This window comes from Tursiops truncatus, chromosome 8, assembly GCF_011762595.2.
Source record: "Tursiops truncatus isolate mTurTru1 chromosome 8, mTurTru1.mat.Y, whole genome shotgun sequence".
NCBI lineage: Eukaryota > Metazoa > Chordata > Mammalia > Artiodactyla > Delphinidae > Tursiops > Tursiops truncatus.
Window position 1 is genome coordinate 52,865,589 of NC_047041.1, and position 16,878 is coordinate 52,882,466.

A 16,878-nucleotide genomic window follows, 5' to 3' on the forward strand; every position below is an offset into this window, starting at 1 on the left:
TCTCCGAGAGCAGCATTTTGTGGTAGTGCTAAGAGAGACCTTGGAGGTCATCCAACATACTGAAAAACCCAACCCAGAGGGAAAGAACTTGCCCAGGGCCACACAATGAGTCCATTATTAGAAACCAGGTTTCCCCATTCCCGTCACAGCCCACCCCACCCCGGGGTGGACGTATGACCTGTTACCACATAAACAATTACGCAAAACCTTAAATGTCCTTCTCAGACGTGTCTTTATCCTGTAGGCCGTAGGGAGTCAACGGACGTTGTTTAGCAGGCAGTAGACGTTGTCAGGCTGTGTTTTAGGACAATCATTCTTGCTTGAGTAGGAAGGTTGGTCTGAGAAGGAATCTGGCACAAGGAAGCCAGAAGAGAGGCTGCTGCAAATACTTGAGGCCAGTGCTCCCAACCCCATCCCATGCTGAAATCATCATTCTTGTACCCCACAAAGGGGCAAACAGACAAGGCTGCTCACTATAGGAAGGCAAATGGCCTGAGTGTTCTGGGGCCCCAGGCCCTGCCAGGGCCAAGGGCAGAGAGAAATTCTTGTCTTAGCACATTTGTACCCCATTGCAATATCCTAGGGTGTACTGGTTGGAAAGCTCTGGTTTGGGCATAACTTAAGAGAACCACCAGCTTCCTTGACCTTTCATTCTTTTCCTTTAAGTCTTGGGCTCACAGACCACCCCTTCCTTCCCAGCATGCTCTTCTCATCTCTCGGTTTTCCTTCCCCTGCAGTCCATGGTGCTACTTCTCCACAGCCAGAGGCAGTACATCTTTGAGTTTGACAAGAACGACCGCCTCTCTTCTGTGACCATGCCCAACGTAGCCCGGCAGACGCTGGAGACCATCCGCTCAGTGGGTTACTACAGGAACATCTACCAGCCCCCCGAGGGCAATGCCTCAGTCATCCAGGACTTCACTGAGGACGGGCACCTCCTCCACACCTTCTACCTGGGCACCGGCCGCAGGGTGATATACAAGTATGGCAAGCTGTCCAAGCTAGCCGAGATGCTATACGACACCACCAAGGTGAGCTTCACCTACGACGAGACCGCCGGCATGCTGAAGACCATCAACCTACAGAACGAGGGCTTCACCTGCACCATCCGCTACCGTCAAATCGGGCCCCTGATCGACCGCCAGATTTTTCGCTTCACCGAGGAAGGCATGGTCAACGCCCGCTTTGACTACAACTATGACAACAGCTTCCGGGTGACCAGCATGCAGGCCGTGATCAATGAGACCCCGCTGCCCATCGACCTCTATCGCTATGACGATGTGTCGGGCAGGACGGAGCAGTTCGGGAAATTTGGTGTCATCTACTATGACATTAACCAGATCATCACCACGGCGGTCATGACCCACACCAAGCACTTTGACGCATACGGCCGGATGAAGGAAGTGCAATACGAGATCTTCCGCTCGCTCATGTACTGGATGACCGTCCAGTATGATAACATGGGGCGAGTCGTTAAGAAGGAGCTGAAGGTGGGACCCTATGCCAACACCACCCGCTACTCCTATGAGTACGACGCCGACGGCCAGCTGCAGACTGTCTCCATCAATGACAAACCACTCTGGCGATATAGCTATGACCTCAATGGGAACCTGCACTTACTGAGCCCGGGGAACAGTGCACGGCTCACCCCACTACGGTATGACCTCCGTGACCGCATCACCAGGCTGGGTGACGTGCAATACAAGATGGACGAGGACGGTTTCCTGAGGCAGAGGGGCAGTGATGTCTTTGAGTACAACTCAGCGGGCCTGCTCATCAAGGCCTACAACCGGGGTGGTGGCTGGAGCGTCCGGTACCGTTACGATGGCCTGGGGCGGCGGGTGTCCAGCAAGAGCAGCCAGAGCCACCACCTGCAGTTCTTCTACGCAGACCTGACCAGTCCCACCAAGGTCACCCACCTGTACAACCACTCTAGCTCTGAGATCACATCCCTCTACTACGACCTGCAAGGACACCTCTTTGCCATGGAGCTGAGCGGCGGAGATGAGTTCTACATAGCCTGTGACAACATCGGGACCCCTCTTGCCGTCTTCAGTGGAACGGGCTTAATGATCAAGCAGATCCTGTACACGGCCTACGGGGAGATCTACATGGACACCAACCCCAACTTCCAGATCATCATTGGCTACCACGGTGGCCTCTATGACCCGCTCACCAAGCTCGTCCACATGGGCCGGCGAGATTACGACGTGCTGGCTGGTCGCTGGACTAGCCCAGACCACGAGCTGTGGAAGCAGCTTAGTAGCAGCAATATCATGCCTTTTAATCTCTATATGTTTAAAAACAACAACCCGGTCAGTAACTCTCAGGACGTCAAGTGCTTCATGACAGGTGAGGATCAGGGCTTATTCAGAGGGCAGGAACCACTATCACTCTGGTCATCTGAAAAGACAGCCTTCCTTGAGAAAGCTGGTATGGGGTAATGGGAGATATTGACTTCCTTTTAGAGCAGCATTTTCCAAAGTATTTTTGAAGAAACACCAGTTCAGAGAAATGCTTTGGAAAAACTGGTTTTGGCATCAAATCAATTTGACAGGGCAACTACCGTTCTTAAACTTTCACGATACATTTCAGCTTATGAAAGGCTCTGAGAAGTCCTGTAGTAAAGAGAACTGTTTCATATATTTACCCACTATTTTTCCAACTTATTTGACCACGAAACCCTAATATTTCACTGGATGCATCCCCTGGAATGTACTTTGAGAGTTTCTGACCCAGAGATCAGGCTGGTTATGAGTCCCTGATAAGTTGAATGAAGGTATGACAAGAAAGAAAAGAAGAATTCAGTTCTCTTATTTGGGATGAGGTCATGGAAAATTCAGACTTTGGCAAAAGACAGAACTAGGTGAAAGATCCATCGTTTCTAAGCTATGACAGTCACAAAATTTATTTAACTTCTCCTGAATCCCAGTTTCCTGATCTGTAAATTGAAGTTAGAATATCTACCCTGACTCTGATAAGTTAAATATGCATATTGTAAATCCTAGAGCAACTACTAAAAGATAAAGCAGAGGCACAGCTTATCAGTCAATAGTGGAGATAAAATGAAGCCTAAATTCATCATCCAAAGAGGGTAGGAAAAGAGGGAGAAAAAGGAGCAAAGAACAGATGGACAAATAGGAAAAAAAAAAAAAAACTTACCTGATAGGATGGTCGCAGGGGTGAAATGAGATACATTTTATAACCTGCCTAGCACAGTGCCTGGTTCATGTTGGTTCTCTTTCCCTTACCGTCTGATTTTAAAAGTGGGCTTTGGTCTCCACTACCGTGAAACCAACTTGAGTATAAAATGCCCCATAGGTCACGCATGCCAGAAATGCCTCTAACAGCCTCCTTCCAGCAAGCAGCCGCTGCCAGGCCAGTCACAGAAGACCTCAGGAGTCAGAGCAGCTCTGGAGATTCAGGTCCGGATAAAACCAGCACCTTTTATAGAACAGAGTTCGTGGTGGACAAAAGTTGGGCACGACCCCTTGCAAACGTGGTCGTCTCCCCGTCTTTTGTCCTGTGACATGATCCTCCTGCCGCTAGCTTAAGGCAGTTTCCTTCATTCGAAAAGGGCCCCTCTGTGCAGCCACTGTTTTAGGCACAGGGGATAGAAAGATGATCCCCACCCTCCAGGAGTTCACCTCGCAAGAGGCCAGACAGACAACTGCTGTCCAGTGTGAGGGGCCCACGGCGGAGGCTTGCGCTGACAGCCAGTGAAACACAGGAGACACAGCTGGTTGTACCCAGGGAGCAGCTGGCACGTGAGGTCCGCTTACGAGTGGACATTCGCCAGGTAATGGGAAAAAAGGCGATCCAGATAGAGGGGACCGCACGTACAAAAGTATGGAGGGGGCAATGTGTACAGCCCCACGCGAGTGCCCCTTAGGGACGTGGTGGCTTTCTGGCCCCCAAACTGGGGTGGCCCAGTCTGGAGCTGTTTCTGCTGACAAAATTAGAGGAGTCTTCTTTCAGGGAAGAATTCCAGGTGGTCATGCCGAGAGCAGGAGTCCCAAGAGTGGGAAGGAAGAGAGGACGCAGTGGTGAGCAGGTGCGATGAAAACATCCTTGGGGCCTATGGACGCACAGGAAGATCTCAACAAGGTTTCACAGCGTTCACCCTACTCGGCTTGCTGCCAGCCCTAGAAAAACTGAAACGACTGAGAGGACATTTCCCTTCTATCTGTCTGCATTAAGCACGCCCCGTGCCTCATCTTCCAATGAACTTCCTGTGAGATGCCTTGGCAGGTTACTGTAGCTGAAGAAAAAACCGTTTTACTACTAAAAGCCAAGATACTACTAATCCTCACTAAACGTGACCGTTCAGCTTCCACGTGGGCTACATGCAGCCTCATTCACATCCAGCAACAACAACGATAAAAAGGCCTCTCATCTTTTTTTCCAAAAACAGGATAGGGTCTTAAGCCTATAATACTGGAGAGGCTTATGTCCCATGACAACCCCTGAACCAACCAGCATGGCTGGGGAGGTAGAATGCACTGATTGGCTTAGCCTAGGTCACATGCTTCAATGCTAAGCCCTTAGGTGGAGTCAGTGTCCCTAAAAATACATGGAGACCCCAAAAAGAAAGAGAAGGCAGAATGGGACACTAGGAAGGCAACTTAAAAATGTCCACCACTGATCCATCAGATACTTAACCCTCACTTGTAGCCTGTGCGACGGGGACCCCTGACCCCATTTACAAAGGCGGAAAGTGAGGGTCAGAGAGGTAAAGTAACCCTCCCAGGAAGAGGTGGCAAGGCTGGGGTTAGAACTCTGCTGTGTCTGACTCCAAAATCCTCATTCTTAGAGATCTGAATTCCCTCTGTAAAGTGCAAAGCTGTGTACACGTGAAAGGATTATTATTTTTCATCACTGTCCCAGGCAGCCACACTGAAGTCTGGGACGAACGGATGAGTAAAGAGCTTTTTAACTTGAGGGAAATGTCTACCTCTGATGTCATAGGAAAGAAGAGTAAAATTCCCAACTCTTCAGAAAAGCACAGTAGAAAGAGCAGGGGATAAATCAATTTTCAGCATTTTTCCTAAAAGCATAATGAGAAAGTTTCCCACCTTCCGTCACTTGTAATTAAGGCCCAGGCCTCTTTTCAGCCCCCTGGCTTCCTGGGAATTCGCAGTATTCCTGATAGAAGCTTTCCTTTGCAACTACAAATTCAGATGCAAGTTCTCAGCCTCAGGCAAAATGGCTTTGTAGGGTTGTTCCCCGCCCCCATTCTGTTTGTTTTAATTTCCCAAAGAACCATCTACCAAGATTCAGAGAATCAGAGATACTTAGAAACTCAGTGAGGAAAGGGACTTTGGAGAAAACTGGTCCAAGCACCTCACGCTACAAAAGAGGAAATGGAGTTCCAGGCACATGGAGGCTTGGGTTTGAGGAAACACAGGCAACCTTCTATGAGCCAGGAACCAAGCTGGACACTTTAAAATACATTAAATCCAATCATTTATGTAACAAAACAGAACAGTTCCTGCTCTATGTTGGCTGCCCCAAAGTGGTAACACTGTTAGTATTCTTCTCCATGACTTGGTGAAAACCATTTCTCTCATGAATTTGCAGATAAGGAAACCGAACCTCAGAGAGGTTAAGCAAACTGTCTAAGATCACACAGTTTGCAAGTTGGGAGCCAGAGTTTGGACCTGGGTTTTGTCTTGCCTCACCATGTTCTTTCCCTTATATGATCTTTCTAGAAGTAGAATCTGGATTTCCAAGCTTCCTTTTCTACCACTCCTCCACATCAGAACCTCCAGCCTTCACACCCAAGAGAGGGGCTCTGGAACATCGAAGAAACAAAAACCAAAAAAAAAAAAGAAAAAGGCAAACTTGAGGTTCTTGAATGGAAAGGCAATGTGGGATGAAGTTGATGACCCCCAAATGGCACTCCCATCACTGGGATGAACTCAATTCCACCAATGCCTGGGCCCTAAGAACCTCCCTGACCAGGGATCTGTCTGCTTTGGAAAAAGCCCAAAGCAGGCCTGAATGCCCACCACCCAGAGTTGCTGGCTCAGACACTTAATTCCAAATCCTGCCTTCTCCTGACTTTGGATTTGAGTCTCTAGTCAACAACTGCTTTGGCATCTTCAGCTGCCCCTTCGCAAGGAAGGCTGAGCCATGCTGGGACACAGGCTGTCTGTCTGTCTCCTGTAGACCCCAAATCACCTCCCACCTGCCATCCCAGGCTCTTCCTTCTCCAGCCGCCATTCTCCTTTCTGGTTCTCTCTCTGCCTTGCTGAACTGCTGTCCGGTTACCCGAACGCTCCCAATACTCACCTCCCTTCTCCAGGCCTTGCCTTATACAATGGCCTTTGCGTTCAGCTCCATCGAAGCCTGACCAAATTTACACAGCTTTCACTGCCTGGCTTCAAGGTAACCATCTTCATGAAGACTTGTCAGTCTGTGGAACTGAAAGACTTCTGCCCTCCTCTAGGTGTTTTTCCTGTGTCGAGGTTATCCGTGTCCATGTCTCAGCTCCCCTTCAGGGTCCTGCGTGTGCAAGCTGAGGATCTGTGACACCAGAGCTGGGCACATAAAAGACAGTCAGCAACAGAGGGCCCAGTAATTGATGACACACTTTCCACCCTCTTTCTTTTCCTGAAGTCTTGGCTTCCTGATTCCACTCTTCAGTGAGCCGGTTGCTCATGCCAACATCCCACCTTTCCCTATACCTAGTATTTTATAATTAGTAACCCCCCAGGAATATTATAAAAACCAGTAAATCCAATGCCTATGGGGCTAGATCCTCAAGCCCAATATAAAGACTGGAAAATGAAGGCACAGGGAGCTTCAGTGACTTTCTTAGGCTCCCAGAGTAAATAAAGGCAGGATCAAGGGGAAGAAAACGCTTCGATCTTTGGTCAGGCCACCTCCATGCCCAATGCACTTTAGCACTGCGGCTCTGATCTCTTCAAAAAGGAGAAAGGAGGGAGAGTTTGCTTCTTCAGTGAATTTTCTCTTTGGAAGTCATTCATTAAAACCTTTCCTTTGGGGCTTCCCTGGTGGCTCAGTGGTTGAGAGTCTGCCTGCCGATGCAGGGGACATGGGTTTGTGCCCCGGTCTGGGAAGATCCCGCATGCCGCGGAGCGGCTGGGCCCGTGAGCCATGGCTGCTGAGCCTGCGCGTCTGGAGCCTGTGCTCCGCAACAGGAGAGGCCACAGCAGTGAGAGGCCCGTGTACCGCAAAAAAAAAAAAAAATCTTTCCTTTGGGGTTGGTTGTCCTCTGTGTCTCCTGTCGGTGTTGCGGCTGGATGTGGAGGAGTGTTCATCCACCAACAGCTGCCGCTGGCTACGAAGCTGAAGGTCCTCGGGGCAGAGGGACAGTAGTAAGAGGAGTCTGGAAACCTAGGTTCTACTTCAGTGACATCTCGCTCAGATGCATCCCTAGGAGGGGACACTAGGTCCCAAGAGCACGTTCAGCTTTCATACCGTGAGACAGTTTCCACCATGCTTGTTGACTCTCCCCCCAGCAGCTCTCCGTGTCCTCACCCCGCCCCCCTGCAGCCTAACTCTAGGCTGCTTTCTTGGGATGTGTCACTCTGAGGTCCACTGACTGTGGGGCTGTTTCTGCTTCTGTCCCACCCAGATGTCAACAGCTGGCTCCTCACCTTCGGATTCCAGCTTCACAATGTGATCCCCGGCTATCCCAAGCCAGACACGGACGCCACGGAACCATCCTACGAGCTCATCCACACACAGATGAAAACTCAGGAGTGGGACAACAGCAAGGTAATTCGCACACATGACTGCCCACCCCTCAAGCCATCCAGACGTTACGGGAATGGGTCCCACCAGCTTTTCAGGAAAGCCTAGGCCAATGATAGAAACCAATGTGGTGCGTCCACTGTACCTGCCAGCAACAGTTCAGCAAATACTTAGTAACCCTGCCACTGGCAGGTCACTGTGGACCCAGCTGTAACGGCACGTAGGCCCTCACAAGCCAAATTGAGGAGTTTTGTACGTTACACTGAGTTTGGAGTTCCACACAAAAAAATGAGCCTTTGTCACAACCCAGTACAAAAGTACAAAGAGGGAAGGTGTGTTTGAAATACAAACGTGACATTTTCTGAGCACCTCAGTGCACCTGGCCTGTTCTACATAAATTAACACACAAATATCCCTTGGTATCGTTGTTCTCACTTTACAGATTTCATGCCTGAGGCTTTCGAATGCCACACAGCAGGGATGAAGTCGAGCAGGATTCAAACCCAGATCTGTCTGTAGGTGCTCAAAAAAATGTTACTTTCCCCTGTCTTCCATTTATGACCCAATTTCAAAGACTCGTAGAATTTTATGGCTCTAAAGATCCTTAAAAACAGTTTCATTCCACCCTCTCACTTCAGACATCCATTTGCTCATTTCTTCCCACTGCCCCCCTCTTTCATAAGATCTGTGCTGGGAGCTGGCTCTTCCAGGCCCCAGGCCCCGGGAGCCCAGTGAAGGCAGGAAAGAATCAGGCAGAGACCAGGCCTTCCAGGGGATCCCTGACCAGGGGGACAAGAGACTGAGGAGGAAATCAGAGTTGCCAGATGGCATACTGCTGGCGATCAGAAGCTTACACATCCGTATTACTCCAGTCGGATTCCATCAGGCCTCAGCCTAGCTGTTTCCTTCCCCTGACCTGGAGGATGTGATTCTGCACCTCTGTGCTCCGGCGGCACCTATAGCTTCCTCTTGCTAAGCACTCACAACGCTGTATTTTCATTCCTGTTTTCTTCCCTGTATCTCCACTAGACCCTAAGCCCCAAGAGGGCAAGTACCGGGTCTTATTTGGTACCCAGCATACCACCTCGCACACAGTAGGTGCATGGAAAACTTTTGTTGAATGAACAAATGGTTGAAAGAAGTAAACAACCCCGTGAGTTCGGCCTTTTTCCCCATTTTACAGATAAGACCAGAGTTGAGAGAAACTTGTCCAAGGTGAGCTGGAAAGGCGATGAGAACCCAAGTCTGTCTGGTCATGAAGCCCATCCTCTCTCTGCAGCCCTAGCCCCACCCCCTGCCCCTCTCCAGTCCCCGCCATCCATCCCTCCAGGTACTGCCCAGCTGCCCACAGCGCTGACTGTTTTCCCAGGGCTGCTTCCAGCCACTCAGCTGCACCCGCTACCTCCAGACTCCCTTCTCCACCCCCTCCCAGAGCCACAGTCTCTGACGGTTTGCCAGCCTTGCCTGTCAATGAATTATTGATTTCTGCCCTTGGCAAGCACTGGAGATCTTTGTTGTTGAGCGCTCCAGCTTCCGTGAAACTCTAGGAAATAATTGTTCACAGACAGGGTGCTATTAATTATAAAGAGGACTGAATTTCAGTGAGAAACCGCCGGGCCTTCTTCTAAAGCCATTTCTCTAAGTTGCTGATAAGGCCCTGGGGCCTGCCCGAACGTGGCTTCCAACCTGTCCCCCAAAGCAGCCAAGAGCGGGGGCACTTGAGGAGCCCCCAGGAAGCACTGTGGGGACAGAGGCCCTCCACATGGCAGAGAGCAACACAGCAGGCTAAGAGGGTTTATGTAAGTCACTACTTTTCATCCTACTAAGCCTTCTTGTCAAGAGTGCATTCCTCGCCATTCCTGCATCTAACATCATCCCCTCATCCTCCAAGTCCCAACTCCAGCTTGAGCCTGTCCTTGAACCCCATCTCCTTCACCTTGCTTCTCCGCCTCCAGGCTGAGACACCCTGAGCCGTGATTGCCCCTCCCGACTCCAGCAGCCCTTGAACTGAGCCTCTAGGATCAGACAGACCAGGGTTTGAATGTTGGTTTGAATACTTACTAGTCTGTATGACTGTGGGCCAGTTACAACCTTTTTGAGCCTTAGTTTCCTTAGGAGTAAAACCAGAGCAATGACAGTCCCCACTGTATAAAGTTACTGTGAAGATCCGGCGAGATAATGAATGTGAATTATTCAGCTCAAAGGCCACGACATGTTGGCTATAGCTGTTACTATTGCTCCCCTTAGACCACCACTCATCACATTTGATTGTAGTTATTTGTTGCCACATCTGTCTTTCCCCACTCAACGAGGAGTTCTTCAAGGGCAGGGATGATGTCTGATTCATTGTTGTATCTCCCGTGCCGAGAAAGGGACTGGGCACAGAGCAGATGCTCCCTGAACAGCTTCTGAATGGGAGGAAGGGTGACTAGATGGATGTAAGGAGGGCTGGGTGTCCTAGTGGTCAGCAGTAGAGCTAGAGGCTACAGGTTAATACATTTGTATAGGTTTGACTTTTAGTCATGTAAGCTGATTCTCCAGGCCGTTGGAAGTGTTTCCCCATTGATCTCACTCTCTCTCTCTCCCCCCACCATCAGTCTGTTCTCGGGGTACAGTGTGAAGTGCAGAAGCAGCTCAAGGCCTTCGTCACCCTGGAACGTTTCGATCAGCTCTACAGCTCCACAATCACCAGCTGCCAGCAGGCCCCAGAGACAAAGAAGTTTGCATCCAGTGGCTCAGTCTTTGGCAAAGGGGTCAAGTTCGCCTTGAAGGATGGCCGAGTGACCACAGACATCATCAGTGTGGCCAACGAGGATGGGCGGAGGGTTGCCGCCATCTTGAACAACGCCCACTACCTAGAGAACATGCACTTCACCATTGACGGAGTGGACACCCACTACTTCGTGAAAGCAGGACCTTCGGAAGGCGACCTGGCCATCCTGGGCCTCAGCGGGGGGCGGCGAACCCTGGAGAACGGGGTCAACGTCACTGTGTCCCAGATCAACACGGTGCTCAGTGGCAGGACTAGACGGTACACAGACATCCAGCTCCAGTACGGGGCACTGTGCTTGAACACCCGCTATGGGACAACACCGGATGAGGAGAAGGCACGGGTGCTGGAGCTGGCCCGGCAGAGAGCCGTGCGCCAGGCCTGGGCCCGCGAGCAGCAGCGACTTCGGGAAGGGGAGGAAGGCCTGCGGGCCTGGACAGAGGGCGAGAAGCAGCAGGCGCTGAGCACGGGGCGGGTTCAAGGCTACGACGGCTTCTTCGTGATCTCGGTCGAGCAGTACCCGGAACTGTCAGACAGCGCCAGCAACATCCACTTCATGAGACAGAGTGAGATGGGCCGAAGGTGACAGAGAGGACCATGGCCGGGACTTCTTGCCAAAGACAGCTACTCTTTTGTGGCCGCATACCTGACTGTGTTGTACTTAAAAAAAAAAAAGAATCCTTTTTTTAACAAGTGCAGAAAGCAAGCAAACAAAAAAGATACTGGTTGCAGTGTAATTCATGCAACATCCTTTTTTTTTTAAGAAAAGAAAAACACAAATTTGGCCTTCACACATTTTTTGCAAAGAACAGAAGGTATTTTTTTTCCATAGTGTGATCACAATGTAAACTTTCTTGTCTTTTGTTCCCTTTTCCTTGAGGAGTTTTCCTTGTTGTTTGGGGTACATTTCTCCTCACTGAGATGCATCTCCTGGGGTGTGTCCTTGTCTGTCCCCAGGCACCCAGTGTGATGTGAGGCACAAGTGTCTGTGCTAACTTGTCCCATGTGCAACTTTCTCTTCCATGGGGGTCGGGCAGGAGGGAAGGGTGCGGCGGAGAGTAATGGGCCGGTAGCAGATTTCCAAGGGGGCCTGGAAGGAGGGTCCGCAGGACCTGAGGATCTTTGGCTAAGCTTCCGCAGACAAGTGGTAGCCTTTTTACTCACTGTGTTCCATGCCTCCAGAGGACCATGGATGCTTCCATCTTCTCTGGGGGATTTCATGATCTCACAGCACCTTTTTCAAGCTGCCCCAAACTCCTGTCCAAGCTTTATATTTTGATGCGAAATGAAACCCCCAACCCCTTTTGCAAATCTTGTGTAGCTGTCAGTGCCACCTCCATGCTGGGATGGAGAAAGTGTCTCCCAGGTCCTTTCCCCAGTCTGGTGACAGCATCCTGGGGCTCAGAGCCCAAGCCTCCCCAAGAGGCAGAGGCATCCAGGGCATCTGTGGTTGGTTGGTCCTCCCATGATGTTCCTTATTCATCTCTTTCTCTCTCCCAAAGTCAGACGTGAGAAGCAGCATCGCACAGCAAGCCCTCAGTGTGGGCACCACGTCCAGAAGGGAAGGTCACCCACGGCAAAAGAACGGCAGTGGTGGCAAGGGTACCAGCCTGCCTTCCTAGGTGAAGCCCTCTCCCCATGACTTTGGGTATCTTCCCTCCACTGCTCAGCTGCCACCACTGAGAAATAGGAGTGTGGAGAGAGGTGCTTGGTGGCCTTTGATCGTGGAAAGAGGCTTAAGAAAAAGGTCAGCCAGAGAGAGGAAAGCATGAGTCAAGCATCCCTCTAACGAGCTCCTGAAGGCTCCTCTGCCTCTCGTGTATTGGGCTAATTGCAGAGCTGGGATGCAGCTGGATGGACTTTCAGGAAATTCCTTCTGTGAAGTTCTTCTAAAACAGCTTCCCCTCTAGAGGAGCCCAACTGGGGTGTTAAAGCAAGATTAAGGAGGAAAGAGAGAATTTGGTGTGGCCTGGCAGCGTCAAACTACCCCACCAGGATTGGGGGCGGTTCCTGAGGCTGGTGCCTGTGGATCCAGAAGCCCGGGCTACAGTTGTCCCTGTGAAGACCTACGCCTGTGGTCACTGGGCAGAAGTTTAAGTTCTTTCGGGAGTGAGTACATCCCACACCGGGAGGGCATGCCCAGGGAGAGGCAGCAGCCAGTGGGCCGGGGGAAGCGCTGAGAGTAGGGGAGCGCTAGGAGCTCCTTTCTCCTGTTCTATCTGCCTAATCACCACTGTCATTACCTCTCACAGGAGGCTCTGGGAGAGCAGGAGGGGAAGCCAAATGCTTCCTTTTAAGCTGGGCTTCGTAGAAAATGGGACTTTCATGGGTTACATTTTGCATTGAGTGTGGAAAATGGATTCTGAGTCTGAGCTCCTTCCCGAGGAAACCTCGTTGGACTGACAAGCTCATGGCACCTTTGTAGCCTTACTCACAGAGTCTTCAGAATATTCCATGAGTTGATGAAACCGAAAAGGTCTCTTGCTGCATGAGAATCGGAGCAGCACGGAGGCCGGGGTCCGCCTGGCAGAGGGAGGCACCCAGAGCTTCTCGGGAGAGGAGGTTTTGCCTTACGTCATCCCACTGGGGATGAGAGGATGTGTTTCGCTAAGTGCTCTTCCTGTTTCCAAAAAAAGTGACACTGCTGCTACAGTGTCTTGGACTATTTGCCCACTCCTCCCAGAGCTCCGCTGAGTCAGATGCAGTGCTCCCGGGCCCACTGTGCAAGGCGGGAGCTGGTGGCGGGTCCCATCCGGCAGGATCGTTCTTGGATGGGATGGAAAATCGTTTGGCCTGAAGAACACAAGTGTTTGTTTTGTTTTTAAACCAAAATAGACTTATGCCTCGCAAATGTACTCTTGATACAAGGAGCCCTTGAGCAATGGGACCCTGCCCGTTGACCTAGACGATCAGTTCCATGCTGGCTTCCTGACATGAGTCAAGACCTGCTGGGGACGTCTACTTGGAGGTCAGAGACAGCATGAGGGCCGAATGAACCATCTCCCCACAGCTCCCCAGCCCTCTGACTCTCCACCCCTCACCCCCACCACAGTAATAGTGTGGACTCTTAAAGATCAAAATCACAGGGAATAACTGAGCATTCCTTTCCTTTAAACGAATGATGTTATATTTTTTCTGGGCTACATACCACCAAGGAGGCATAGCTTCTGTATGGGGAGAAGATGACGCATCCCCAGACTTTGGAGAGGACCTCGGGTGTGGGGCCGGCAGCATCAAGCACCTCAGTTTCACACTGGTGCTGTTGCTATTGGAGGTGGTGCTTCTGGCCTCAGCCCTTCTGAGTCGGTTTCCATTTGGGCTGGCAGGTGACTCACTGCTTGCTCTCTCCGTCTGTCCTCCTGCTGAGACCAGCAGTGCCAATCGCACCACAAAGAGTGAGTCTGAAGGCATAAGCCAGAGTTCCCTGTGCCTGCTTAGTGGCCTCCAGGCAGCAAATCCCATCCTTGACGGCACCTGCCCTTTTGGCATTAACCAACCAGAACGTGTGCATTAGAATTACCAGCCCTCCCTCACTGGCTCAGGTTCATTATTCTGCAGGATGTCAGCTTCTGACCCTAGAAAAAGGTTTATTTTGGAAGAGCTTCTGCCTTCTCCCGTATCCTCCACGGCTGCCATCAGCTCCTCATCCACAGCCCCTCTGTCATCACCTTAAATAGGACTTCAGTCATTCCCCAACTTTGCTTTTTATAGGATGAGATTTCCTTTTTATCCACCCTCCAGGCAGACGTCACTGGAGGGCAGAGCTCTGACAACGGGAGGAAGGGAAAGGAACTACAGGGTCAATTACCCCTGATGCTCGTCTCTCAGAACTGTCCGCTGAGAATTAACCCAAGGAACAGACTAGTGCCTGATTTCTACCTAGGAATGGAGGATTTGAAACAATTGCTAAGAAACTGACCAGAGGTTTAAAATGGCCAGAGGGCGTGATTCTAAAGAATGAGGTGGGGCTGGGAGCAGAAGGTGATGTAGGCAAGGAAGGGGAATAAAACTGGGCAGTGTTTTTATAGGCACCTAACAAGGAATCAGATTTGTTTAAAAACAAGAAAAAGAGAATAAAGGACCTTTTTAGCTGTGACTTTTAAGTACCGCCTTATAGGTGGCAGGGGTTCCCAAGATGCAAAGATGAGATTTCCATGTGAAATCTTAGAACAGTTTCACATCTGCAGCCTGGTATTTGCAGTTGCCACGAGGTGAGGACCATGAGGCTGAGCTAGGTGCCCAGGAGGAAGGAGTCTGCCGGGCCTCAGCGGGGTCTCGGGTTTGGGGGTTTGTTCCCCTGGTGCTTAAAGTCGAATCTATCCTCCATTCCTCACAGCAGCCACTAAGCCCCGGCCGTGGCTTCTGGTCCTGAGCTGGGGCCTGCCTCCTGAGGGGTCTTGGAAAGCACCCAGTCTCTTTTTTCCCTTGGGATCCTCATTGGGATTAAAAGCCCTCTATTGAAGGTTCAGAATTCCCAGGTAGTTTATACACTTGTCTGTATTTTACTGGACAGGAGGGCATTAAAGAAAGAACTCTGTAGTTCAAGGCCCTTTCATTTTACCTTCAAATAACAGCAAACTCCTTTTAAAGACTCATTGCTCAGGTGATAGAAACTTTCTCCTCTCCAACCTTTCCATCCTCAGAAACCAGCCTTGTGTACGTGACCGCCCCAGACAGCAGGCCGATGTTGGGTTTCTTACCCCCTCTGGAATGCCAAAGGCATGATACTGGGCGACCTCCTGGTCCCGAAGAAAATGTGTTTGATTCTGAGGGCAAACTGCCAACGGAGAACCAACTTTCGGGCAGGCTCAGCTATCCTGGCAGGAGCTGAGTCACAGATGTTTGCTGGTGCCTGGTAGCCCTAGATTCACCCAACACCAGAATCCCACTTTTCTAAACCTGCCTGTTGTTCTTGAAGACTTCTGAACCCACGGCTTCAGCAAAAGGACTCTCCCAAGCTGCCTCTGGACGACCAACACTGGAGACTCTGGCCTTACCATGTGGAAATAGTTTTCCTGAAGTCTGGAACTAATTTTGAGAAGTTTTTTTCTCAACACTTTTGTGTTTCTAACACTGTATTCTTGACTGTGTAAATACCAACAAGGCTGTAAATAAATGCAGATGTAGATACCTTCTAGAAAAGAAAAAAAAGGCATAAAAACAAAACTAGAAGTGATCCCGTGTAGCCTTCGTTGACAAATAAAAGAATATTTTGTGTTTAAAGCTGTCTGGGGGCCTTTGTTTGGAGTAGTGATTGCTTGAGCCGGTCCTCTGAGTTTGCGCTACTAGAAGCTCCTGTTCTCAGGAGGACCTCCAAAGCTCTGGTGCTTGGCCCCAAAGTCCCTCGTAAGCCCTCCAGGTGACAGCTGTCATGGAGAGGCATTTCCAAAGGACACAAAGACCCTGGGGCTTAACCTCAGGAATGTCAAAGCACCTCTGACATCAGCTATGCCACACTGCTCCCCTGGGCCGCACTGCAGCTGCTGTCCTTACTGGCCTCAGGGACAGACTCCAAGGGGTGGGACAGCTCGACACTGCCCTAAGGAAAGAGCCTGTGCTCTGCCACTGGGCACAGAATTGTCCACTATGTCACATGTCGCTGCATTCCACATGGGGTGTCACTGGTTGCGCTTTCAAAAATAACGCATATTCATCATACAAATTATTATAACCACGTAATACAACTTGGAAAAAAAAGAAGAAAATTCCTTTAGCATTGTTTTTGTTTTTTGCTCTGTGTTTTCTTAACCTAAGGTAATTGAAAAAAATCTAAGGTAGTCACAGCATACAGGTAATTTTTCAGCCTGCTTTTCTCACATAATCTCACATTTAACCTCATGTCTAGAAGCCAGGGATGACAGCTGGTCACTTAGGAAAGTACATTTGCTAAGCCCACCTCCCTCGTGTGAACGGCAAACCTTATGAAAATGCAAATAATTGAGGACAGGAATGAGAACAGAAGGTTCATTGCTTCCCATTAGCCTCAGGTCTGGCCCCATCACCAGGCCCTGTGGGAAGGAGCTTCAAGCTTCGGCTCTATTCCTTCCACCCGCGCAACTATGGGCTGTCCAGGCACCGCTACCCAAGCTGTTATACTTTTGTAGTGCCAGGGACGGAAGCACCTGCAGTGGTTAAAAAAAAAAAAAAAAAATTGGGGGGTGCAAAACTTGACTCTAGCACTTAACTGTGTGATCTTAGACAATTTAACTTCTAAGCCTCAATCTTCTATGTATAAGGAGGGTACGATGGTACATACCATACCTTCCTGGTTACTGCTCAGATCACCTTAAAGGAGCAGGCGTATAATGTCGCCTGCTGCTCTCTGAACAACAGGTCTTGGCCCAGTGTAACTTTTCCCCCTCACACCTCCCTCCCCAGCCCTCCAC

The 16,878-nt window shown here is 50.2% G+C and overlaps 1 protein-coding gene across 1 annotated transcript in view; it reads left to right on the forward strand.

Annotated features, from left to right (window-relative positions):
* The window catches only part of TENM4 (teneurin transmembrane protein 4), a 739,181-nt gene extending 723,466 nt beyond the window's left edge, over positions 1 to 15,715 (forward strand). The window contains exons 32-34 of the mRNA XM_073808362.1: positions 738 to 2,352; positions 7,604 to 7,746; positions 10,320 to 15,715. Coding sequence (XP_073664463.1) covers positions 738 to 2,352; positions 7,604 to 7,746; positions 10,320 to 11,078 — 2,517 coding nt within the window. The 3' untranslated portion in view covers positions 11,079 to 15,715. The remainder of the gene's footprint in view (positions 1 to 737; positions 2,353 to 7,603; positions 7,747 to 10,319) is intronic.
* Positions 15,716 to 16,878: the final 1,163 nt, after the last annotated feature.